The 27,953-nt window shown below is 39.3% G+C and overlaps 1 protein-coding gene and 1 pseudogene across 1 annotated transcript; both read left to right on the top strand.

Annotated features, from left to right (window-relative positions):
- Positions 1-27,913, top strand: LOC109464547. The gene is made up of 27 exons (XM_019761550.1): positions 1-399; positions 1,482-1,673; positions 2,325-2,483; positions 4,020-4,209; positions 4,630-4,855; positions 5,432-5,573; positions 6,956-7,144; positions 7,729-7,914; positions 8,943-9,134; positions 10,297-10,476; positions 11,094-11,246; positions 13,195-13,469; positions 16,204-16,366; positions 17,016-17,605; positions 19,098-19,351; positions 19,796-19,858; positions 20,074-20,157; positions 20,370-20,751; positions 21,961-22,096; positions 22,750-22,968; positions 23,461-23,610; positions 24,070-24,258; positions 24,872-25,383; positions 25,981-26,152; positions 26,714-26,867; positions 27,244-27,373; positions 27,731-27,913. The coding sequence occupies exons 1-27, from the start codon at positions 1-3 to the stop codon at positions 27,819-27,821; spliced, it is 5,772 nt and encodes a 1,923-aa protein (XP_019617109.1). The 3' UTR covers positions 27,822-27,913.
- LOC109464638 lies at positions 20,422-21,095 on the top strand (annotated as a pseudogene).
- Positions 27,914-27,953: the final 40 nt, after the last annotated feature.

The following is a 27,953-nucleotide window of genomic DNA, read 5'->3' as shown; positions in this document are numbered from 1 at the left end:
ATGGCGGAATTGGCGCGTAGTGTTGTCCACTTCCTTCCTTACTTTCTTCTCATTTCTTCGATTTTTCATCAAACCTGTGCAGATATAAACACTTTCCAAGAAGCAACAGACTTTGTTGAAGAGAAGGTGTCAGGGATTTGTAGAGAATTTAGCGCTAGACTGCGGAGATTTGAAGTTAATAACGGAACTACGCTCGGCCAGTGCCCGTTTTCGCCCAGAGAGCCGGTTCATGATGCCTTCGCATCAGGAGATATTTTACCCGGATTGGGAGATAATCCGGACTACGGGAGACAGATCACGGAACGGGCCTCTTCGATTTTCTACTCGGAGCAGATCGCGGCGGAAACCCGGCCCTGGGAGCAGGAAACGGCGCTGGGTTTGTCTAGTGTCGCGGACCAGGTATGGCGTGTAACGTTACTCTCCAAGCAGAGGTTTCCAGGGTTTTGTGTTATTTTTGGCGTGTTTTTCTTTTAAACTTTTTTTTATCGGGGTTTCTTTTTTGCACTGGAATTTTCTTTTACCCAACCCAGTGCTAAAAAGAAACCCCGGTAAAAAGGTCTAAAAACACGCCAAAAATAACCCCATATCCAAACCTCTGCGTGGAGAGTATGGCGTGTCCAAACTTGTTTCTTTGTTTTTCAAAATCAAAATGACGAATAACGCTAACATCATCATACTACATGTTGGTGCATGATGGCGATCGATATGATCTAGCATAGCCAGGGTCAATAACTTGGTGTAATAAGGAGATAAAATACCAGACCTCAGTGTGGTTTCCTGGGAAGAATAAACATGACTTGTCAATCTGCGATAACGAGAACAAACAGCTGGTGTTGACTCAGCGACAAAAAATAAACGATTGCGTAACTGTGTTACGCGTGTACGTGTAAACTACTAATCTACAAGTAGACGTTAACGGTTAAGGGTTGTGCTTACTTTTACTTACATGAAAAAATGAGATATTGTTTTTGGTCTGTCTGTGTGTGTTTCTGCATATTTGTGGTCATCATAACTTACATGTAAGAAGGCCTATTATACTTTATATATAATATATAGTGATTTGTAGTTGGGTAGGTCTTGGGAAAATGAGGGGCCTCCATGGCATGATAGGTCTTCATATGAAAAAAAAATTAAGAATTTCCTACATGTTTTATTGGTCATTGTTATCATTTCCATCGCAAGCTAGCTAGCTACATTACTAATTCTAGGGAGCAAGCAGAAACTACATAGGGAGGATGGTACCCAGGCTAGATATAACTTTTTACACAGTCATGTACAAACACATGTATCAGAAGTGAATTATGATGTTTTTGTTTGTTTATTAGCATATAATCGTAGAAATAAAATTAACATAACACAATAAAAGGATTGGAGATGTAAAGATTTAGGATAAGGAAGATAAAAAAAACCATTATAGCCTGTCTGCGATGTTCCCCTGACAACATTTTTAGTTGACCAAATACACTCCCCCCACCCCCCAGACACTGCAGGCTTCCCTGTGTATAAGTGGCACCCTGCTGCACAGCTGGGAGGATGTGTACACAGGTGGACAGGGCGGGGTCAGGTGGACCAGGTACCTGGACGCTAGAACCGGTCTCAGCCGGATATTTCCTGGAATCACCATGCCTCCTGACCAATCCAGGAACTTGAGCATAGATGCCAGACTAAGCCAGGTGAGACTAGCTTGTCCCATCTGTTTGTTTGTTTGTTTGTTTGTATTTGTTTTTTGTTCCATTGCTCTCAGGGTTTGAAATACATTTTCTGCAGATAACATTAAAAATTTCCTTAGAAAGTGTGTATGGTAGTTGGTTGCTTGCCTGTCAATAGCAAAAAAATTTTAAGTTTCTTCAACGTATTTACAGTCTGGTCTCAGGTTTGACATCTTTGAAGAGGTGATAGTCACCTGTTACGTCAATCCTTGCACAAATGTTGTAAATCCTCATAAACACATTTCTTTCCTAAAACTACATGTATCGCAGAGTGGAACTCACTGTCACCAAGTACAGTAGGGGCACCATCATTAGATAGCTTTAAGCAAATTGTGAAGAGTTAGATGTTCAAGGGTTAAGTGTAACAAGTCGATTCGGTGTAATGTAGCCAGCTGCCGCCGCGCCGCGTGCCTGTGAAGCTGGTGTGTTACGCCAAAAGGCAGTTATACTGATACAGATAAATAAATAAATAAATAAGGGTTAGGGTCTGGGTCACTGAGTTGGGGTCAGTCTGTCAATAAGTAGGAAAAATATCTTATTGACAAGTAAGCCTGTCAATAGCCACAAGATGTCTATTACTTGTAACAGCCCTTTTTGTTGTTTTGCTGTCTCTAGGCATTTGTGCAGACGGTTTCTCCTCAGAAGGATGTAGTGATTGTTGTTGACATCACCATAGTAACACACCAGTCCGTGATGAGACAGGCGATGTCAGTTCTCCTCCAGACTCTGAGCCCCTGGGACAAGATAGCAGTCATCATAAATGGAGATTTACAGGTAAGCCATTGATGTCATTATTCATTTTTCAGGACTGGTGGTGTTTCTGTTTACCGGTATTTTTTTTTGATGGGGGAGAGATGTCAGTATGAGCCATGTCCATAGCCATGGGGGATTCGGAAGAACCCCCAACACACATGCTCAAAGGTCCACTTTTTTTCTAAAGGTCCAAGATTTTTCTTTAAAAGTGAAGTTCAACTGATTTGTATCACCTGCGGGACTGGAATCCTTTTTGTCTCTGATTATTTTCTTTGAAATCCTCTTAAAAATGCATAGACATGCCATTCTAGATGGCTCAATTTTCAAACTTTTCTGGAGGAGCATGCCCCTGGACCCCCAAGGAAACAGTAAGGAAGTTACTAAAGAAACAAACCTTCCCCAACAAAATCCTGGCTACGTGCATGCGACCATTTTGTTTCAACTGCCTGATAAACCTGATTTCTACTGTAATGATGAAGAACAAAATTTTTCATTTACAATAAAGACAAGTCAGTTTTATCTGCCAGTTAAAACAAAATGGTTATTCCAGAAGAAAATGCACAATCTTAAACGATATATCAGAAAAACACATTCTGACCAACAAAAGCTGTTTTCATCAGGTACACTATGCTACCTGAGCAGAATACTAATTCAGCATTTTCCCATACAAACAAGATGCCCTGTCCATATATAGCATGCATGTCACTTACTATACGCTTTTATGATGATCTCTGTACATTATCCCCATACTGATAGCTGATAGCTAGAGAAAACAGTGAAGTTTATAGAGATATTATTAGACTTCCCAATGCCTCTATCTACATTGTAGAATTTTTTTGTAAGGAGTACAAAATACATGTACTGTTAAAAGGAGATGGAACCTACATCATCAAAATACCAACTTAAATGGTTTTGCTATTCTGAAAAAACATACTGTACCATGCATTTTCTTAAATGTTTAGGGTAAATGTTTTAGCGCTTTTGGTAGCTAGACAGTAAAGTGCTTGTATAAAGAATAAAGGCCTAGGGAAAAAATCTTGTGTTTCCTGTTTCCCGACCGACCCTAGAAAAACCTGCCGACCCTAGACTTCTTGGGGGGGTGGAACCCTGCAAGAGACATAATTTTTTTAGCTGATCAACCATGATCTGACACCTGGTGGTACAAATGGTTTTCTAACATTGACATTGAAAATAAAAGTGTCCTCATGCAAGTTTTACTTTGTTAAGCTGTATTGTATAAGTTGGACACCTTAATTTTTTATAGATATCACTGAAGTATAATAAAAAAAAAAGATAATCCCGACCTACCGACCCTAATTTATTTAGGACTGAAACAGAAAACACAACATTTTTCTTCCTAGGTGTCACGGATGAGCCGAGTCACAGAGTCCGAACTTTAACTGTTTAATCAACTTCCTATCCTAAGACAGACACCACCAGGACCTCCCTCTCTAGATCTCCATTCCGGACTGACCTAGCCTTCACATTCTTGGGCCAAACTGGTACAAACAATTGGATTCCATCACACTAGGCTTAAGTTTCCTCTGTTGTTTACAGTTCTCACAGCTACAGCAGGTGACTCTACCCTTCCCTGTGTCTGACCTGTTGGACAAAATATTGCCTGATGACTTGAGTCCAGAAGATACCAAGTCAGCTCTACAGGCAGGGGTGGCAGCCCTACAGGACAGCAGTGCTTGTATAAAGGCTGTCCTGTATCTAACAGACCATGCTGTCCATATGGAAACAGGTTAGTATCAAATTAACTTCATATAAATTGGCATTGTTGATGATATCTTTATACATCTTTCTGTAGTGTCTTGGGCCCTGGATATTCATTTCAAGTGTTTGTTATCAAATGTCAGTTGGCACATAAAGCATTTTAATTGTCTTAAATTTATTAAATTTCTGTTCTGATATTCTTATGGTTGGTATATATTTGCTTGATGATACTGTATTCTTAGTCTTAGTCTGGAACTGTATTTTTTTACTTGGAAATTCATGTTGTTTAGCAGTGTACTGTTGTCGTTTTTTATATGATTGTGTACTTCTAGATGTTTAACGTTATGTGTTTTGGAATCTAGAAAGACTGGTCATTGCTTTTACAATTAATGAATATCCCAATAAACTATAAAATGTCAAGTTTATATGATGCATATTTTTGTTCCAGTGCAAAGTGTCCTAGAGGGACTTTCAGAAGACATCCAGATTTTCACCTACACCTTCAACCCCAGCATCAATCCCAGAATCCTCCAACACCTGGCCTGTGCAACCAAGGGTTCATGGGAACCCATCACTGATGATGTCACCATGGTAACCAGACTGACCAGATATTATGGGATGCACTATCCTCTAAATGGCAGTGCAGCAAGATGGACAACTATTGTTCCAGACAGGTATCGATATGTTACCCTGAAAACTTAAGAACTCTAATTTCTATCACTGTGACAAAAAAAAGCAACTTTCCCTGTTGTTTCCCTTGTTGTGCTATAATGAGAGCAGAGCCTGATTTATGATCATATCAGAAATTGTTGTTTACTCTGTATAAATACTCTGAATGTTTACAGTACCAAATTAAAGAGATATAATGCTCTCTGTCACTGTATCAGGATTTTGACAGAGAATTTTAATAATGCTAGCAGTTCAGTGCTCCAAGTTGTATTCCTGTATTCCTGCACTGGTTCAGGTAACATTAAAAATTACCTGCACCAGACAAATTTTAGTTAATATACATTGTAGTTTAGGAAGTATGGATCATACCAAAAACTGTTCAAAAACCATTGTCCTTATTCCTTTTAAATTTCATTCAAAACATAGCTGCCGGCTATCAGTACACAGATCAAAATCCACATATGCCTAGAGCATAAAAGCAGCACATGGACCAGTACAGGTCAGATTTATATGCACTTGCCTGCATATTCAGGTGGTATTTCAAGCCCTACAGTATCTTTTGATGCTTATGTCTTTTCCAGGTTGTCAGCAGGTAACCTGTCATCCCGTTGCTGTGCTGTGCCCCGCCCGGCGACATATGACCCCCTGCAGAGCCTGTTCGGTGTCCTCTGTGTCGACTTGTCTGTGAACAAACTACAGCAGGCTGGTGCTACTGATGTCCATGTAAGTGTCACTACGTTTTATGATATTAGAGATTTGTTTATTGCACCAAATAGACCAGATGACCAAATTCATTATTGTAACCCAAAAAACGTAGATTACACAAAAATTTATATAAAATGTACATGTTACCTTCAATAGCCATGAAGTCAGCATACTGGCATGGTTAATCATTTTATGATTAAAAAATTATTTAACACGGCGGTCTGTCACTACGGCATTCTTTCCCATTGCTGTGTGCGTTCGATAAAGTATCGGGTTACAAGATGCGATTTTGGGTTAACCGTAAAACATTTGAAAATAAACAAACTAGTATCGAGGGGAAATTTCATTGAAATAAAATAAAATTATCGTCTTTACATACATTTAATGGTGATTTTTTGCGCTAAATGGATGATTTTTTCGGATTTCGTTAAAAAAAGTCGATAATTTTCGGGATTTCGGAGCGCCATATTTTAGCCAATCACCGAGCAAACCTGGCTACACAATGTCATATTACGCAAGATCACTGATTTTTATATTTTTCGACGACTAGGAATGAGATGAAAAATCGTGCTTTAGGGATTTTTTAATTTCTGACTTTAAGTATAGTTTTTGTCGACAAATAGGTGAAAAAATCGAAGTTTTTGGCTTTTTTCGCACTAAATTACCCATAATTCAAAATCAAGCGCATTTTTCAAAAATTCCAAAAGCATGATTTTCGGGACAACCCTGACAGTCATTTTGAGCCGTAAATGGGGTATGTTAGACTGTCCATGTTTCCAGGTTTGAACGAGTTTTGCAGACATGTCATATCTCCCAAAAGTGTGCATTGTGTTTTTCATACAGGCGTAAAGAATCATTACAGTATTCAAGGTCACCCAAGGATACGACAGTAGCTTCGCTACATGTTACATGTCCACACAAAAATGATAGCGGACATGTACTATCCTGGAAACTGTTTGTATCTATAGAAAAGTGTTGTTTTTTATCTATTACGAGTCACTCAGGCAAAAGGGCTTGTTTTGCCGCTTTATTGCAAATGACCGCAGGTGACCCCGAAATGGAACGCGGGTTCGATTCGAATTGCCCAGATCGAACACCATTGAACACAGTTCGGATTCTATGAAATGTGGGAACTTTGCAGCCCAGATTTTACCACTGTGTAATCAAACCACTGCATTGATAAATGGAAAAACTGTAACAACTAGGATGACAAGGACTCTCTTCAAGTAATTATTGGGGCCAAAATAGGCGCATTTCTGTGTTGATTCAGAACCAACATTTTTTATTGAATCCCAGAAAAAATTAAGAGGGCAAATCTGAGAGCCAATTTACAAAGTAATTAACAAAACAGCCAACAAAGTAAATTGTTGTTGCCTAACATCTTTATCTAAAAATTGCAGGTTTTAGAGAATAAGGCATCAGTGGTACCAGCATGTCCAGTTCAGAGGTACACGAGGGAAGAAGTGGACAAGCTCCGACCAGAGGAGTCCAAGTGCAGCCGACTAGAGGTGACCACAGCAGGACAGCTGAGGGGGTTTATAGAACAGGCTGTCAGGACTACTGCAGGGGCACTGGAGACTGCCGCTCAGGTAAAGAACAGAGCTTGAGTTCACAACAAAATTGTTACTCAAGAAACTGGATTAGTTTTGAAATCTGTCAGAAGTGGATGCTTCTTGAAACATCTGACAGTTTTCAAAACCTATACAGCTGCTTGAGTAATGTAAATCACAATCTTTTACGGTACTTTTATATTCGCAGTTTTATCTTTTATCATTACCGCAAACAAATAAGTTGTCGACCATTTAGGGTCAGTGGTGACCAAGAAGTGAAGACATATTTGATCAAGTAGCTTTTGTAGTAGTCAAGCTTTAGCTTTGTCTTTGAAGTCATTGGTGATGAAATATGACCAAAATGTGTTTTGTTGTTGTTGGTCCATCTGGTTAGAATGGCAACACATTTTTTGGTTGTTGTGCTATGCTTTAAATACTTACTTTCAAATCTTCCATAGTACATATAACTGTTTTAGGTTGTGAAGCTGCTACCTACAATAGGCGGCTACATATCCCTATGTCAACACAAAGTATGAATCCTGTACCAACACCAGTACCAAAACAAACATGGTACTTATACACCAGTACCATTAACCTTCTTAACTCTTCCAACACTGTTTCAGGTTGTGAAGCTGCTGCCTACATGTCCCTACATCAACTCACAGTATGACTCCTGTACCAACACCACACCAGACATGGTACCTGACCAGCGGTACCACCGGCCAATTTCCAATGGTACCAGTAACATCCATCTGACTGACCAGGCTAGGGTAATCTACACAAATACTTCAGACTCTGATCCATACAAGGTATTTCTACAGTTCAGAAAAAATCATTATTGAAAAAAAATTCAGTAACCTGTTGGTTAAGGATGGTTGCAGAAAATTGCTGCATTAGCGAAGTTGTGATTAAAAGTATCAAGATGTAATGTTTGATGATGCAACCTAATCTATCTACAGTATATGACATGCTGGAAAACACCCACATAGTTTAAAATAGCACTTACAATTTACATATGTAGATTATGAAATTGGAGCTGTGCAGGTATTTCTGATGTCTACCTGCACCTAACCTGCACTGGTCCATGTACTGGGTATATGCAGGTTAGTGCAGGTAAAATTGGAGCTGTGCAGGTATTTCTGATGTCTACCAGCACCTAACCTGCACTGGTCCATGTACTGGGTATATGCAGGTTAGTGCAGGTAAAATTGGAGCTGTGCAGGTATTTCTGATGTCTACCAGCACCTAACCTGCACTGGTCCATGTACTGGGTATATGCAGGTTAGTGCAGGTAAAATTGGAGCCTGTGCACGGTATTTCTGATGTCTACCTGCACCTAACCTGCACTGGTCCATGTACTGGGTATATGCAGGTTAGTGCAGGTAAAATTGGAGCTGTGCAGGTATTTCTGATGTCTACCTATAACCTGCACTGGTCCATGTACAAATGAATGTACTGGATATATGCAGGTTAGTGCAGGTAAAATTGGAGCTGTGCGGGTATTTCTGATGTCTACCAGCACCTAACCTGCACTGGTCCATGTACTGGGTATATGCAGGTCCGTGCAGGTAAAATTGGAGCTGTGCAGGTATTTCTGATGTCTACCTGCACCTAACCTACACTGGTCCATGTACTGGGTATATGCAGGTTAGTGCAGGTAAAGTTGGAGCTGTGCAGGAATTTCTGATTCTAACTTCTGATTTCTAAGTGTACCTGCTCCTAACTTGCAACAGTCCATGTGCATTGGGTTTACATTCCGATGTTGCATGAGTGCATCCTGATTTCATATTGCTTGAAGTAAATTTTGAAGAAAAAAGTATTTTTGCTGCATCTTCAGGCTCTCCTAGACTCCTTGTGTGTGTCCAGCAGTGCTGAGATAGACTGGCTCTCAGTCTTCCAGCAGAACAGTGGGGCCAGGTGGCAGTTCTTCATTGACGCCCCAACAGGCTACACCAGGCTATACCCAAGTGTCAACGACCTTCCTGAGTCCTGTCAAGAGGGCGGTGGTGTTGACCCTAGGAGTCAGTCGGTAAGTCACACATAATTGGCTATGACCTCCCAAACACTGCTTAACTCCCCCCAACCATGGTTAGGAGTAGGTCGGGAGCAAGCCTTAGGTTGGTTATGATTGGCTGGTGTTCAGCAAGGTTGATTACTGTTCAACTGCACTAGTCAAATGTTTCAAAATGTTTGGAAGAGATAGGCTTGCTGTGAATAACTGGTTTCCAGAATCAGTCTAATAATAATAATAAATGGTTTATTGTCCAAACAGTACCCGTGCAGTCGCAGCCTTTATACGGCTGAATTGGTGCAGGGTATCACATAATAATCAATACAAATCACAACAATTACAACAATCAAATAATACAAATAATACACATATTTGTTCCACAATTATTTTTGTGGAACTGTCGCAAGGGTCTGTGCGGCTGCCATTCGGCACCACAAGGTGACCTCAATACGACTTTCCCCAACCGAAGTTAGGTACCCATTCACACCTGGGTGGAGTGAGGAAATTCGTGTAAAGTGCCTTTCCCAAGGGCACAACATCGGGGCGCATGTTCAGACGTGTCCCGGGTACGACTCGGAATCGAACCCGGGTCTCCCGGTTCACAGTCGATTGCTCTAACCACTACACCACCCGACGCCACCCGTCTGCAGTGGATGTGGTTGGGAGTCACATTTGAGTCAAATTCAACTTAAATTTCATTTGATCTATATAGAAAGGAAAGGGTGGCCTAAATCTGGTCCCAAAGACTGCCCCCAAACTTCAGCCAAACTTGGTTAGAGGTCAAGGGAAGGTTCTGAATGTGTGACAAGGACTCAGAATGGTCCTCTCCTTGGTGCTGAAAATGGTATGGTTATAAATTTAAGGTTTTCCACTGACAATGTAAATGCCAGTTATAAGACAGAAATACAGTGGCAGTAACTTGTTATTTCTTGTTACAATATGATTATGTTAATGGAATTCCAGACTATTGTGTATCCATCAAAACCAACATAATAAGTTATTACCATATGTCAATGTGGTCAACACTTGATATATCTTCAGGGTTGCAGATCAACACAGTTGAAAGCAGGGTTTTTGTTCCAAGTCATGAATGGGAAGTTTACTTCCCAGTAAAATAACAGTTCAGTTATGTAGTCCGATCAGGGCTTTTAGGCAGCGTTGTATCCTTTTTTATTTGCAGTGGTATGCAGGTATGACCTCCCCTGCCAAGGATGTGGCCATTATTGTAGACCCAGCGCTGGACGACAGTCTGGACATCATGAAGGCTGCAGCCAAACTGGCCGTCAACACTGTCTCCAAGTACGACACTGGACAGCTCATGGTCGCTAGACAACAACTGCACAGCGATGGTTTTCAGCAAGTTAGTATCAGATGATTCTGGTTGTTGCTTTCTTAGACATTTGCTGTATGTAATAATACATGCTATCTCATTAATTTGGTCTAATTACTCAACAAGCTTTTATAGGTTTAAGACTTGAAAAATTTCATACCAAACACTATTTTTGAGTGTGTGAGTAAATGAGTAAGTGAATCAGTGAGTGTGACAGAGTGAGTGAATTAATAATAAGTTGTGTGTTTTGCATGCTATCTCTCCCAGTTATTTTATATGTGTGTTGTTTTCAAAAATTAGGTAGATAACCTACAAAATGGCATATTTCTATTATGTGTGTACAGCATTTATTCATTTTGCACACACTACAATTTTTCTATCAAATTTTAGTAGGCCCCTATTGAAGTGATTATCATTTTCTGATGTGTACAGGGCACTATCTTTCCCTGTCATTTTATACAGTGAGCTGTTTGCAAAAATTAGATTAGACAACCAACACATATACCTTTGTAGAAAATGAAAAATTTCTGTTATGTGTGTATAGAATTTGAACTTAAAGTTTGCACCTACATTTGCAACAATTTCTATCTACTTCAGTGGGCCCCTACCAAATGTTTTATGACATAAATGACCTTTCATGTGCACAGGGAACAGAGACAAACAGACAGACATGGCTTGAAACTGTGGACAGAATTACATCAGCAACACACAGCACCACTCAGGATCTCATCTCAACCATCAAAACAGCTATGGGTCACTTCAAGGACAAACATCAAGAGGAGGACACCAAATGTTTCCCTGTGAGTCTTGTTTTTTGTTTGTTTGTTTGAGAGACTTTGTTTATTCATAAAATAGTCAATTTAGCCTACTGGCCACTTTTCAATAAAGTCAGAAAGAATACAACGTAGCATTGAACTGTTTCATTTTTAGCTCAATTGAATTGTTTTTGTATCCTATTCCTTGCCTATGAGTATATTTTCAGAAGAAGAGCTTGTTTTTTTAGAAAGTTAGATGTTTAAAAATTGTAGGAAAAATTGAAAAAATTGGGTCAAAATTTCAATTTCTAGACAAACAACTCATGTTGATAATAATAGGAAAAGTTTTGAATCTTTACTTCTGGATAAAAATAAGAAAATAATGTCAGACGTTTCAGACGCCGTCCGGCATCTTTCATCAGTGAAATATTCAAAATTGCGATAGAACTCGGAACGGCACCGTTAATTCTAAAAGTATTTATGTTCTAAATAAACAAATAATAAGTTAGCAACAAGCGTTCTATAGATTCTATATACAATACACATGGTAAAGTATTAACTAATGTAATGATAAAGATAAGTGAGTCCCTAGATATGCTGTAAAGTAGAATCCCATGTACTTGAAAGTTCAACTCTAAGTCCTCCCTTCCTGTTGAGTGATGGTTTATAAAGTCTTTCATAAATCGCCTCCTTGACTCCACGCTCAAACCAGCGCGCCTCCCGGTCCAAGATGTCCGTTGATTCAAGATGAAAAGAATGTCCTTTATGTTTGTCCAGATGGTGCCATATGGCCGAAGAAAATCCACTGTTACTGGCCCTGCAGTGTTGCTTATATCTTTCCTTGAGCGGCTGACTGGTCTCCCCGATGTACGTTTCTTTGCATTGATGATCTTCACATTTTAGTCTGTAAATGACATCAGATTTCACACAGTTTTTAAGTTTGTCCTTTGGATGAAACAACATCTGTCTGAGAGTGCGACATGGTTTGAAGTTGGTGGCGATGTTGTAGTTGTGTAAGATACGTCTTATCTTCTCCGAAACTCCTTGGATGTATGGGATGGAAATGTTGACTGTTTTAGTCCTGTCTAACTGTGAGTTTCTTGACGTCTTCTTAGATGAGTCGGAAGGCTTAAGTGCTTTGTTAAAAGTCCATTGTTGATATCCACACTTGGATAGAGCTTTCTTGAGGTGAGTATGTTCCTTGGTTCTGGCTTCAGCCGAAGTAATCAAGGTGTCTGCTCGATGAAACAAGGTTCTTATCACACCAAGTTTCTGTTCCAAGGGATGGTGAGAATCAAAAATGAGATATTGATCGGTGCAAACTTAAAAACTGTGTGAAATCTGATGTCATTTACAGACTAAAATGTGAAGATCATCAATGCAAAGAAACGTACATCGGGGAGACCAGTCAGCCGCTCAAGGAAAGATATAAGCAACACTGCAGGGCCAGTAACAGTGGATTTTCTTCGGCCATATGGCACCATCTGGACAAACATAAAGGACATTCTTTTCATCTTGAATCAACGGACATCTTGGACCGGGAGGCGCGCTGGTTTGAGCGTGGAGTCAAGGAGGCGATTTATGAAAGACTTTATAAACCATCACTCAACAGGAAGGGAGGACTTAGAGTTGAACTTTCAAGTACATGGGATTCTACTTTACAGCATATCTAGGGACTCACTTATCTTTATCATTACATTAGTTAATACTTTACCATGTGTATTGTATATAGAATCTATAGAACGCTTGTTGCTAACTTATTATTTGTTTATTTAGAACATAAATACTTTTAGAATTAACGGTGCCGTTCCGAGTTCTATCGCAATTTTGAATATTTCACTGATGAAAGATGCCGGACGGCGTCTGAAACGTCTGACATTATTTTCTTATTTTTATCCAGAAGTAAAGATTCAAAACTTTTCCTATTAGTATTATCCTGGATGATTAATCTTCACAAACGTAACTCATGTTGATGTTTTTCAATTGTCTTCAGGTGCTGTTGTTGCTGACCAATCGCCATCTGGACTTGGCTGTCCTGTATGAAACAGCACAGGAGAACACATCACATCTAGGGGTCAGGGTCTTCACCTTCACATTTGGACAGCTGGCTGACGACCCTGTTGCTAAGCAACTAGCATGTGACAGCAAAGGATCATGGGCCGTGGTGAAGACCATGGAGGACCTGCATCTGGTCAGGGAATATTATGGGATGTTGAGCCCAGGAGAGCATGTTGGGAATGTTCTTTGGAGTGAAGCACGCAACTTTATGTAAGATTTCATTTGCAGTCAAATCTACAATGTATCTATACTGACCACACAAGATACTTTGTAATGGTTTTAAGACATCAACTTTGTATCATAACAGTCAAATTGATGTTTGTGACATCACAATTCATGAGGGACTGTTAACAACAAAAATAGCAAAAATATATCTATTCTTGTGTATGTCAGTATCTGCATGTCACCTTGGTGACATGATTTGGGCTAATAAGACTGGACATAAATGTCCTAATGTAAATAAATTATAGTACTACTCTAATAGAGTAGTGATGTTTTGTCATACATATAGTGTATTAGCAGCTATGTGCAGTATTGAATTGGGTCACTTCTTGTTTCATTCAGCTAGTCTTTCCTTTATGACATCTGCTTGGTTTTCCTTCAATGTATCCAATACCCAAATATGGAACCAACGAATGTAATAGTCATCACAAAGTCATGGGCCCGCAGCAAAAATATTTAGGACTTTATGTTTAATCTTGTAAAAAAATTAGTCTGACTGTAATGTGTGTGTGTTCAGGTATGATGGTGACATCCGTGGCAGTACAGGCTGCCTGCCTGTGTACAATGTGTCCAGTGAGTACCTGTCTCTACTGGGACTCAGCTGTGTACATGTGGATGAGATAGACCTGCAGGGGCTCACAGATGGCCAGGCGGTAAGAAGTTAAGCTGTCTAACTTTGCAAATTTGTTCCCTAACATCATAATTTCAAATGGCTTGCATCAGTTTGATGTATACCTAGACGTGTTTACATCATAATTTGGCAATGATACGGTGTCCCTATTTAAAAATTGTACCATCAACAATTCCAATGTCCGAGTCCAGTGTTCAAAAAGGATTCAAATTATTCTATGAAACTATTTAGAAACCCACTAGTTAATAAAAAGTTATTACGGCCCAGTTATAAAATAAATTACAGTATTGTGTATAAAATGTACTGTTCTCAAATTATTTATTGATACATAATGTATCATCATCATGATGGTATATTCTATATTTTTGTTATGATAGATATTGTCTAGTGTTTGATAGTAACTTAAATATTGGTTTAAATAGACATATTATTAAATTACTATCAAGTTATATGTACAACATAAGTAACTTAAAGGTTCTAATTTTACCAGGAAGGGTAATTGAGAATTGCTCTGTATCTGACGGAAAATAAATGAATGAATACAATCACCAAATTGTCTTTTCCACAGATGTTTTCCGAGCTTACAGAGTCCTCCACCAAGCAGTGTCCAACGACCCCATTTGATGAGGAGGACATACAGAAGCTGCGGCGCCTGGAGGCCAGGTGTCCGGCCAGGATCAGTGTCACAGCCGCAGAGCTGCGCAGTCTGGCGGAACAGGCTGTCAAACAAGCCGCTGAGGAGTTTGAGATTGGATATGTGGTCAGTGGAGTAAAATCATGTGATGTTACTAAGAGAAAAAACTACTCAAAGTCTTTGAGTAGTTAGACAAAAAGTTTTGGATCCTTCAACAGAAAACAATTCATTCTCTCAATATCCGGTTTAGTGTCTGTTGTTCCCTGTCTTTTGAGGGTTAGACGTGCTTGCACACCAATGCTGTGGCTTGATGGTAGCCCAACACTTGCCTCTATCACTACACAGGTCTAGGTGGTGGAAGTCCTCCCTTATGTTGTCAGTCTACCTCTTCCTCAGTTGTCCTCTTAGGCTTTGGCCTTCCAAATCACTGACATTCTTTGGAGGTAGCCATAACATTTTAGTTGGCTAGATCTCACTACATGTATGTCTAAACTACAGTAGCCTGTTAGTCAGTAATGTCATTGTTTATCAAATGTACAAGTCACATAATGACACTAAAACCTGGTGAAAATGGCAGTCTATTTGAATTAAACAACAGCTGTTTCGTCCCCCCAGGTGGCCCAGCAGACCCCAGGTATCTGTCCCTTTACAGGTGAGTTCTATGACACCTGTAAGAAGCTCCCCCAGAGTTTCCAGAGAGAACTGCAGTTCCAGAGGGAGGTGTCCAGGAGGTCTCCAGCCTTCCACCTGCCGTACAGTGTTGACGTGACAGTGGGGGAGGAGACAGGGCTACAGGACTTCATAAATAACCAGGTACTGATAAAGTGGCTCATACATGTAGGTCTAGCAAATACCTATAGTATCCTTCTGTCATTTTGAGAGACAAAAATTCTTGCATCTTTACAGACTCAAGAAGAAAAATACCTGCAGTACAAAATAAATCATGACTACATGTATGTACAAGACTTAGTTATTAAATGTTTGCTTTTCTAAAATCTCAAAAAGAACGTTTTTCACAAGCTGTGGTTCCTGGTTGTGAACTGGCTTACCATGATGTCATTGGCAACATTCATGCATTAACTGACAGCAGAAATCAAGAACTGAAAGGATGATTTGCAAGATTCAATGTTCCAAACATGAAAAGAGTTGTTTTTGTCCAAACATCTTTTGTATATTAAAATATTAATAATGTCTATCATGAGGCGTGACAATTCTCAGGTACAATAGACATACATGACTATTTCAGTGTTATATTGGTTTCATGTCATTTTCAAAATTAAATTGTCCATCTTTTTATCTTTCAATATAATTTCATTCTTGAAAAAATTGTTTTATTGCAATTTAAATAAAATCCAGACAAGTCGACTAATTTTAGACTAAAATGATACCATCCTCATTAATGAAATGTTAATAATGAACTCTCCTCCCCAGACATTGTACCAGTCTCTGTGTGCCAGTCTGGGTATGGACAGTACATGGGAGGTGACTCTACAGCAGAGTCAGTACATTGCCTGGCAGTTCTACGGAGACCAGGCCTCCAGGTTCCTCCGCATCTACCCTGCCCTGAAGGAGACCCAGGAACAGTGTTCCAACAAGATGACTGACCTGCCTATCAGAACTGTGAGTAGTCACATTGTCAGTTTAGTCACCAGAAGTATCTCTGTCAGAAAATTGTCAAAATTATAGCTAGTAGCAAGCATTGAAGATGACAAGGGGAAGACTTGTGCTTCAGGGTTGGTAGGGTTGTTGACTGACAATTTGGGTTCAAATCCCTGGCAGGCCCCACTCAATGTTGTGCTCTTGGGAAAGGTACTTGCACCTATTTCCTCATTTGAGTCAGGTAAAAATAAGTACCTAGCTTCAGTTACTAGTAGGAACGTCTTCTTCAATAGGATATAAAGCCAGAGGTCCCTTGTTTTAGGAGAACCACACGTCAAGCATGTTAAAGACCCAACACTGCACTTAACAGAAAGAGAAGGGGTTCTTCCTGGTGTCAGTGGTTTAATAAACCTTACAGACTGGTCCCAGGTCTGGTAGTGATAGTCAACTGTGATTATAATTCTTCCACAAATGTTATAAATCGTAATATAGATAATAGCATTTTCTCTGCTTAAAATTAATGCCATGATAACTACAAAATGTATGGGTATCAGTTGCAAGAGAAATACAGTAACAGGACAATGGAAAAATGTTTAATTACGAATTTTAGTAATTTTATTTCTTCTTGTACTTAATATTCATTCTATTTTCTTACCTTGTGATTTTCCAGTGGTTTTCTAGTGCGGCCAGCAGTCCCAAAGACGTCATCATCATCTTAGATCCTCACTACGCGGAGAACCTCTCCCTCCTGAAGACAACAGCCACCGCCCTCATCGCTACTCTCACTCGCTTTGACTTCGCCAACATCCTCACTACATCAGGACAACAGTTTGTATCTGGGATGCTTAGAGCTTACGCAGACGTCCGTACAGCAATGGTTGAATTCTTGAACCAAGCAGATGTCGTGGGTGAGACAGATCTCAGGCGCAGTTTTGTCAGCGTACAGGGTATCGTTGATCATGCGCTGCAGTCCAGCAACACGACGCATTGCGTTACGGCAGTGATTTTGATAACGGACTTTGTCGTAGCGCCGAGTGTTTTAGAGCATCTGAGGGGTAAGGCGTTCCGCGTATTCTCGTACACAATCGGACCGTGGTCGGACCGAACCAATGCAAAGAGGGTGTCCTGTGAGAACATGGGTACGTGGACGCATATAGCGTCACTAGAGGACGTTTGGACCAAGATGGCGGATTACTACAACTACTTCAGCATGAATGAAAAGACCAACAATGTGATATGGACTGAGCCATATCAAGACAGGTAAGACTTTTTGAAATAATTTTGGAATTTTGTAGACAAAAAATTTATATTCTATGTCTTCCTTATTTGTCAAGTAATATACAATTTTGTAATTGACTGTATGGTATATGTCTTTGTATGATATAACACCACAATACCAATTTTTTTATTACGCCAGTGAGTGGGTGTATTTACGATATGCAGATGAAATATCACTTTTAGCGTCATAATAAATCAGTCTCATAAATCTGAATTTCAAACAAATATCACAAAACCATGTAAATAATAATAAATATTAAATCAAGTAGAGAGCACATGTATGTTTCACATCACCATTTTTGCTATGTCAGTTTTTTTTTAAATCTGAATTTCAAATATCATAAAATCAAGTAATCAAGAGAGCACATTTTATGTTTCGTCACCATTTTCATTATGTCATTGAGTGGGCGTATATGATATACAGATGAAATATACACTTTTACAGATTTGTCTCAGAAATTTGAATTTCAAATATCATAAAAAAGAGAGTCAACATTGATGTTCTGCATCACTATTTTTATTAGGTCAGTGAGTATGTGTACATTTTATGTGATATGCAGATGAAATATACATGTAGACTCTGATAAAATCATGTCAAGAGAGCACATTTATGTTCTGTCACCATTTTATTGAGTGGGCGCATTTTATTACGTCATTGAGTGGGCGTAAATGATATGCAGATGATAATCTTTTAAAGGCAAGTTTTAGAAATCTGACTTTAAGGTATTATAAAATCACGTAGCCCAAAAGCCTTGAGTGGGTGTATACAGTATGATATGCAGACGAAATATTATTTTTGAAGACTGTGTAGCCTCAAAAACCTGAATTTCAAGTATCATATGAGAGCACACGCACGCCGTCAAACAACTGGCATAGAATTCGAAGGAAAAAACACTGTGGTTGGGGAAACATGGGAGTGTGTAGTTGCCATGTACTGCTCGCATTTTGCGTCATATTTACCGTGCTTGGAACCACAAGAAACACAAAATGCAGCACTGGGTCTACTCAATCTTCTGTGTCAGCTGATCAGAGGTAAGCTGCTTCATATTCTGTATAATGTTTTTTGGGGTACAACATTTAATGTAATTACGATGAACCATTATTTTTGTCTGTGGTATGGTCCAATCATTATGCATGTTGACATAATTTTCCAGTTTTTGTATGGATGTTACATGCACAATGATATTTGATATAGAATTAGTGAGAAATTACCTGTGTCCGATGGTTAATATATTGTGTATCTTAAAATAAACATTTTAACTTAGTCTAATTACATTGTATAGTACAAATGTATGTCTTTTGGGTAAGTTATATAAAAGAATAAAATAGGTTGTCCGTTCTTTAAAGTTGTTAATTCAAAATTGTACATTACAGTCATCATCATCAGAGCTATTACATTTACACTGTAACTATTATGTAACTGTTAATTTGTGGTAAATTAAAATCTAATTTTTACTTTATTTCTTTGGTACAGAGGCTGGAGTTTTCAGTTTCAAACTGACCATCCTTACATCATCAAAGGTTCTGCCTTGTATGATGTTGTCAACATCATCGATCGTCAAGTTCAGTATGAAGATATAGTGCAGTATATGGAGGAGGCAAAAGATAAACTTGCCTGGCTGCAGAATGCTACAGGTATCCATGGTGAGGAAGACAGTACTGTCACCACCATACATCCTTCAAACAGAAAGATACAGCCAGAGACCAAAAAGGGAAACACTGGAAAAGGTAAGAGAAAAAGTTACATGGTTTTGTTTTCTTTGTTTTGCATAACCGGTAAACTGCCTTCAGGCATAACACCAGTTTTTGTACATGTAAGTACAAGCTGCGTAAGACCGGACTGTGAGGTTTGAACCACTCACACCGGTGCGGTGGGTTCTTTATTAACGTGCGTGGGGTGTGGCTCTTCCCAGACACAAGACCTCCATTTCACGTCCTAGCCGAGGGACGCCCCTAACCAAAGCCTTAGTGAAGTGAGAAATGTCACGTAAAGTGCCTTTCCCAAGGGCACAGAATCAGTGACGTGGGTTGGATTCAAACCCAGAACCTCTTGGTCCTGAGGCAAACGCGCTACCGCTACGCTACATGACCCCACCCAACATATTTCAGGTCAACATAAAGATAGATGGTTCTGTAGTTTTTGAATGAATGAATGAATCATCTTTATTTCAGAGCCTTTGACGGAAAATGCAAAGAGGAGACATGATGAAATGGAGACCAGATGTGACAGAAAAGGTATAGAGAAAGTAATTATAGACTCAAGTGCAGTCATTTCATGTTACCAATTTTATGTACATTTAAGTTTAAATTCAAGTTAATAACTTTTGTTTATTGATTTATTGTAAAAATCTCAAGTACATGGGCGCTGAATTGTATACTTGCGTTAAAATTACACGACACAAAATTTAAGTATGTATCTTGAACAACTTCTGTCTTTGTTTCTCTTGCAGCTAAGGTCACACCAGCAAACTTTTCATGTAAATTTCCCCGTTACTTCAAGAGTGGCATGAATCCAGAAGCCCCAGATGGTCATGGTAAGTCTTACACTTCAAATTATCAAAACCCACCTACAACCATTCATTTGTAAATTCAATTTCGTAATTTTTTGGGGTAGCTATGAGGCTTGATTATAGATTATGACTGGAAATCCCATCATTATTGTGGTCTTGTTACCAATATTAACAAAAATTATTTTTATCATATTTTTGTTCACTTTAGCATGGATGTTTATAATCCTTTCTGTTAGATTGTGCAGATATCCTGCAGAAGTCAGGAGGGAAGGCGAAAAGCGGGATATACGTCATCAAGCCACTGCCGCACGGTTCTGTAAAATCGCACCGCATCATGGTGTTGTGCCACATGGAGGGTGGCCGCGGTTGGACCGTCATCCAGCGTCGTCGAAACAACAGGGAATCCTTCTATCGCAAGTGGAGCACGTACGAGCAAGGCTTCGGACATCCGTGCGGCAACGTCTGGCTGGGAAACCGTCACATCTACCAACTCACCCACCAGAAACAGTACGTCCTACAGATATACATGATGGGAGCAGACGGGAAAGAGAACTTTGCTGACTACGACTCGTTTCTCATCGAAGGAGAGGAGGAAAACTACAAACTTCGCCTGGGATCGTTCAGCGGAAGTTGTAACCTAAGAGATGCCATGGCCATTCACAACAACACAGCTTTCAGCACTCTAGACAGGGACAATGATAATTATCTTAAGCATTGTGCAAACCTATACAAGGGGGGATGGTGGTACAATAAGTGTTTTAACGCCAACCTTAACGGGGTTTATCATAATACCAAGATGTCCCCCAATTCAAACACCCTTGCAACTGGAATTCTGTGGTTAGAAAAAAAATCTTACAAACAAAACGGACTGTATTTGGTAGATGCTAATCCTCCTCTTAAGTACATGGAGATGAGAATTGCTCCAAAGACTTAGAAAGAGTGCAGCTCAGAAGTTTCATGTTTTTGTTTGCTGGTAATTTTTAGATTGATAAGATCATTGTAATTGTTGCAACAGTTACTGTTATTTGTACTTACTTGTACATGCAAGGATTTAATTGTATTATGATCAAAACTGCCCAAGAAAACCTCTCAGGACCAACAAAATCTGGTCTATGTACAGTTGGTCATTAATTTTTTTTTATAGACAGGATTCCTAATACTTGTGTCTGTCAAGAAAACATAATTATGTTATTAGGGACCACCAAAATTGTTCACATTGGCCAGGTGGTCCCAAAATGCAAATTATGGTTTTATTGTTATTACCTGTAGGCAACATATTTTTAGTGTTTTGAGTGTATTATATTACATGAACTAGAATTCCCTTAGATTTATGTCTGGATTCTCTTGTCATCCCAGTAAATAATTTCATCAGGTTGGTGATTGACTGAATAGCAAACCTTTATTCACAACCGCTTGTTTAACAAGAGCCAACAGTACATGTGTGTATCCTGATTCACAACTTTCATTTGCAATAATTATAGTGTACATGTATATATACCACTGTTTCGTGTCTTACATTTACTAGTATTTGAATAAAGAGAAATAGAAATTCAGATGATGAATTCTCGTTCTTTGCATAGTGGAAAGTGCCATCATTTTATGATAGGTTTACATGCTGGAATGATAAAGTATAAACTACGTGTTCTATCCTGTAGGTACAAATATATGGCCAGGGTGAGATTGTGTCAAGTTTGGATGCCTACCAGTGTACATGTGATACAGAGTGTGAAGAATATCACACATATACGAACATTTGAAAGTTTTACATGCTGAAATGATAAAGTACATGTACATTGATTGTAATAAACCTTGTGTTCTACCCTTTAGGTATGGCCTGGGTGAGATAGTGTCAGGATGTCTGCCTGTGTACGACATACAGAGTGAGTTCCTGACCCTACTGGGGGTCACATGTCTGGACCTGACCAAACAGAGGATTCTCAGCTTTCCTAACGATGGCCAAGAGGTAGTGTAGCAGTTGGTGCCTGTTTCTATGACCTTTCACTATGACCTTTCAATCTTTCATAATTTAAAGTAACTACTGACAGTAATAGTAACTCTAGTCCCCCTCCCAGCAAGCAACAACCTATGCTGCTTTGTTGAATTTTTTATTGAATTGTTCTTTGTTTTGGTGGTGGCATGAGAATAAGTCAATGACTATGTATGTCACCACCTTGTATGTAAATGTTATTTTTACAGTGCAATAAAAATCACGCTACACTGCTACCCTGGGTTTACATAATTATGCTGTGTAACATTTACATCATAATACCTTTTCTATAAAAAGGAGTTTTTGTTACCTCTCTTTCTACATTCTCTAGTACACTGATACATTTGAAGTGTCTTAAACTTTTACATATCATTTGCACAATACTAGATTTTCATATTGTCTTTTTCATTATGTTGTCATACTTCGTAGACCCCAACATGCTGTCCATTATAAGAAAACTTATGAAGCAAGTTTAAACTGTAATGACTCCAACACAAGAAAATGGACTCACCAAAATTTTCCTGCGTTGGACATTACAGTTTAAACTTGCTTCATAACGACTTTTACCAAGTGAAGACAGATGAACTTTTAAGATAAGAAAACTTATGATATCATCTTCACTCTTCAAGGTGTTTGCTGCTATGCAGTCCCTGTCCCAGAGAAGATGCCCAGCCAGCCAGCTGACAGAGACACAGATAGAGAAGATCAGGAAGTCAGGGGCAAAGTGCAAAGGTCACCAGGTCACGGGAGTGTTCCAGGGGACGGAGGACTCACTGCGGAGGGGCGTGGTCACGGCACAACAGACTTTTACACTGGACGGACAGGCTTGTCATGGGACAGCTGACCTGGTAGAATGCATATTTGTGTATTTAGTACGAGTAGAGTATAATTTGCCATTTGGTATTGCTTGGGTCTTTCTATATAGAAATGTCATAATTATCATTTCCAAATGTATGACTGTGCACAGGAAGAAAGGTTCTCTTGTGGTTAGGGTTTTTGTCTCTCAAGTCTGACTTCAAGGTTCTGGGTTTGAATCCCTGCCAGGCCCTATAGCTGTGCCCATGAGAAAGGCACTTAGTAATACCTAAGAATTCCTCACTCAACATCTGAAATAAGTATTACCATACCTAGCTTTGAGGAGCCCCACACCTCAAGCACTTATGGAAATGAGTAGGGGTCCTTCCTGGTGTATGTTGTATGTTGTACCTAATGTACAAAACTTTGTTACTTCGATAGGCAGTTTACTAGATCTGAGTTTATATGCAAAGCAAGCACTCTTTTAAGACGGTCACTATAAAATCTACAATCAATATTGCATCTTTATCTTTCCTACTACTCAGGCTGCCACAGACAGCTGTGACATCACTGCTGGACAGAGGACCAACTCCACCCTGATTCTGGCCGCAGGTGACCACACCAGGACCAGTAACATGTCACCTGGGTCATCACCACTCTACAAGTCACTGTGTGTCTCAGCTACACTTATACTGGTATGGTATCCCAAATAACCTTCTACAGGTCTAAAGTACATGGAAAAGGTCTTTAATGTTCAGTCAATCAGCAGAAAGTTAAAAGCAACATTTGCAAACTTAAGCAATTTTACCTTCACATGGTTTAGCATAACAAACTGCAGCTGATTTGTTTGCATGTACATGTAGTGACCAGCCCCTCCAGCTCCAACATCACAGGGTGTCTGCTACAGCACCAGTTACCATGGTGACCGCCATCTGGTCTAGGTCATTAACCTTATGTGTTTGCTGATTCAGAAGAAGAATGAGAAGGAACAGAGCAAAAACAACATGTTTTCCTTCTGCAAAGTATGTATTACTAAACATTCTAAATGTAACCTTCTTTTATTCCAGGAATTACTCTTGACTGTGATAGGTATACAGATGTGTCACTAACACATCAATTTCTTGAAAACAGTTTCCTTGTTTCCTCTCCCCCAGAACTGGATAATGACCATTGAGAGTGGTGAGGCCTCCCGTTCCCTTCCCATCCTGCACCAGTACTTTGTGTCCAGTCCGTCAGAGTTGACCAGTCACATCAGGGTGTACCCAGGGGTGGTCATGTCTGGACAACAGTGTACGGACACAGGGAGACAACAGATACTGGACACTGTGTTGGCTGAAACTCAGGTATTATTAATAATAATGGTAAAACTCTCTCTCTTCTGATGTGTGAGTCTAATATGGTTATCAAAATTATAAGGTTATCAAATCAAAAACACAGCTGTCATGATTTAAACAAACATGCAAACTGTTGTTTCATGTATATCATTTCTTATTGTACATTGTGAGAAGAAATACTTGTAATAGGTGTCACATTACAAGCTAAGCTAACATATACTATTTATTAGACTAAATTTATCCCTCACATACTTAATGCAGAGTACTATAATGTCCCTTTTCCAACTCATAAGTAAAAAAGTGTGAAAGCAATATGTGTAACACTCTATACCATTAATTTTAGATATCTTTATTATAACTAGATTGGGTTCTTTTCAACTTTAACATATACAGTACATAGTACTACGTTTACAGGCACTGCAGCATCTTTAAACATGAAACTTTATACAAGTCAAGTACTTTGCAAATTTTTTAAAATAATTATTACACACATGTAGTTCAGCTACTAGAGGCTTTCATGACAATTATGCTGTTCATTTTCTTTTTCAGTTACTTTCAAATTGGTGTTAGGAAATGTACTAGTATATCATAGTTTACCTGAATGATTTTTTTTCTATTGTAGAACAACGTTGGTGCCTTCCTGTACCCCAAGACACTGGTGATCATTCTCCACAACACTAGAGCAGGCACCAAATCACAGATGGTCCAAACAGCCATAGACCTCACCAACACACTCTCACAGTGGGACCATATCAACATAGTCACTGGTCAGGGGACTGTATTTAGCCAAACTTCTCATCCTACTGAAGATACCAAGGATAGGATAAGAAGTTATCTCCAAGATGTGTCTCCACAAGATTCTGATGTTGTCAATCTTCTACATGAGGCGGCTTCTTTCTTTGAAGCCTCTGCAAATGTGTGCAATGGCGTGTTGTTTCTTCTCAGTGACAGTGCCTTGTCTACGCACCATGTTTCTGCCGTCAGTGTGAATGCAACTGTGTTTGTGAAAACCTTTGGCGGTCTGGCCAATCAGGAGTCCTCTAGGACTGTTGCCATGGAGATTGCCTGCCAGCATGGAGGATCATGGGAAAGTGCTGATGTGCCAGCTGAAAACTACCTGCAGTTTTTTCCAAGGTTTGCCAAAATGTTTTTTTTAATCATTTCATGGTAGCCCAATTATTTGGCAACTACAACTACAATGTACCAACCTTTCTAAAGCTGTGTGAATACGTATATATTATACATGATTGTATTTTGAAGGAATCTCTGGGACAATTGTATGAAAACAAAAAGTTTCTCTTAATGAGGTTTTGGAAAATTGCATGTTGACAACTTTACAAACTGTCTTGAAGCTCAGAGATGGTATATATTCACGACCATTATAATTTTGTTTTACATTGTACATAGGGTCATGTAAAATAAATCGTTGTGAATAAAAGAAATTCAATATTCATTCATTTATCAACCTGATGAAATCATTTTGAATATATATTCACAACTGTCATCTTGAAGAATTATACACAACAAAACCTAATTTTTTTCTCAATGTCCTTTCCGATATGGTCCCAAGTTAACAAATTGTCTCACTGGCTTTGCTGCATACCATATGAATTTATACTCAAACAAAATGTAATATTACATCAAAATGTATAACTTAAGTGTAAATTCATATGGTACATGATTGTTTACATTTGTAATTTGCTAATGAAATCCCATCACTTGTCCTTACAGGAGTTTTGAGAACATCAGAGACCCAGTCTGGTTCAACAGATCACATGACTTCCTGTCCTCACCAGACAGTGAACCAGTCATGACCGGCTGCCTACCAGCCACCCATGGTAGTCAGACTGTCGGCTTTCTGTGTGCAGAGAGTAATGCACATCAGCTACAGGCTAGAATAAAGGTAATTTCGTTATGTATATGTCAGGGTAGAGACTCGGATCTGGTAAAATTGGCAATTCTAGAGATCCAGATTGGAGTCTCTGCATGGCAACAGAAATCCTTAAATCATGATTATACTGTTAAATGTGTTAGGGTGGGTTCTCATTTACAAATCCTAAATTTCAAGTCATCAGTCCATTAATCTAAAGTGACATGAATCGAGTTAAGATGTTCTTACTTACATGTATAAGTGAATTATAAAAAAAAACTACATACTATTAGTGACTCCAATTGGGACCTCTTCCTGATTCATTGGATATGCATGTACCTTGTCCATTATTACACTAAGCCTTGACTTACGCTTATGAGTACCATTTTAGACTTGTCCTTAGCAATGATTAGTATAATATTAATTCAAGTTTAAACCAAGGTAATCCCAGGCTTGGACGTTCAAGTTAAAGAAATCCCAGCCTTGGGCTTTCATGTTATAGAAGTCTTTACATGTAGCCAAAAAATGCTTATGATTTTGGTAATGTTTAAGGAAGTTCATGCATTGTCAAACTTACTATGACCACTACTACAGGTGAATACTCAGTGCAGGAGAACACAGCTGAGTCAGGACCAGAGGGAGACTCTGAGGAGACCAGAGGCCAAGTGTAGTCAACTGTCAGGGAAGGGCACAGAGGCAGAGGGAACAACACTGGGGGTCACTCCTGAACCTGGGATGCCTCCTACAGGTGAGTGCCAGTACTGCAAGGACATAGCACATAACGGGGGTGCCCTAACATCGGATGCTTTTTTATGCCCTCTCTCTATGACAACAAATAGAATTATTAGATATATGGTAAACAATTGCTCATTTTTTTGCTCTGATTTCCTGTCGGTGAGTTTAATGTGTCATACTAGCCTGTCCAAAATCAACCTTGCTTGATTGTAAACCTTCACATATCTGCTACTAACAAGGAGACAAAGCATTTTGTTTAATACATGTGTATAAAAGAAATTGATATTCTTTGAAGTCATTCTAATAATGACTGTCAGAGATTTTGGTGCAACATTCTTGAGTGATTAACAAGTTTAACATTATTATTTATCTAACATGTACCCTTACAGGCATGGGCCCAGGCAAGATCATTGGAATAGTGATCGGCTGTCTCCTCATCATTGCCCTGGTGGCAGGCCCTCTCCTCTGGTACTACAAGAAAAGGCATAATGACAGAGTCGACGGCTTCCTCAGACTAGAGTAAGACATCTGTCATAATTACTAGTAATGTACTTCCTTTACCGAAGGAAAACATTGTTTTTACTCAGTTTCTTCCTCTTCTTCTTCTCCAAACAGTACCTCTGACCTGACCAATCACATGATTTATTGACGTCTGTCACCATGGTGACTGGTGTTGGATTATATAATGTTGCAATTTCATGGTATACTCTGCTCCTGTCACATACTCGTAGTACATGTATGTGAATGTGTTTGAGTAAGGATAAACAGAGCAGACCATGTCTGAAGGTAAACATTATGCATTTGCTTCGCAAATGTTAATTCTCTAGTTGTGTGTTACATCCTGAAACTGACAATGATCCCTCCCTTCCCCAGCAGTTTCCTGACAGATGAGATAGAGTTGGACGGAGATGCAGACGAGGTGGACAGCAGCACCACAGCTCCTCTTCTCACCAACCAGGTGGAGTAGCTCAGCCCCTGCTGCTGTCTTACTCCATTCTGTCAGCACGTCGGCAGAACGTACTGCGCCTGCGCGAAGACCAGACTTTTCACAGTTTTTGTTGGACGTTTGGTCAACGTTGCATCAGAATATTGTCCATAG

This window comes from Branchiostoma belcheri, unplaced genomic scaffold (genome assembly GCF_001625305.1).
Source record: "Branchiostoma belcheri isolate BF01 breed outbred unplaced genomic scaffold, Haploidv18h27 scaffold14, whole genome shotgun sequence".
NCBI lineage: Eukaryota > Metazoa > Chordata > Leptocardii > Amphioxiformes > Branchiostomatidae > Branchiostoma > Branchiostoma belcheri.
Note: the sequence above shows the minus strand (reverse complement) of the source record. Positions and strands in the feature narration are given on the sequence as shown.

What these genes read in the sequence shown, in the direction of transcription:
- LOC109464547 (XM_019761550.1), top strand. Translation starts at nt 1, where the DNA reads ATGGCGGAATTGGCGCGTAGTGTTGTCCACTTCCTTCCTTACTTTCTT. An exon ending in TCATAAATGGAGATTTACAG is followed by an intron (nt 2,484 to 4,019) that starts GTAAGCCATTGA and finishes TGTTGTTTACAG; the next exon opens with TTCTCACAGCTACAGCAGGT. An exon ending in GACCAGATGTGACAGAAAAG is followed by an intron (nt 19,859 to 20,073) that starts GTATAGAGAAAG and finishes TTTCTCTTGCAG; the next exon opens with CTAAGGTCACACCAGCAAAC.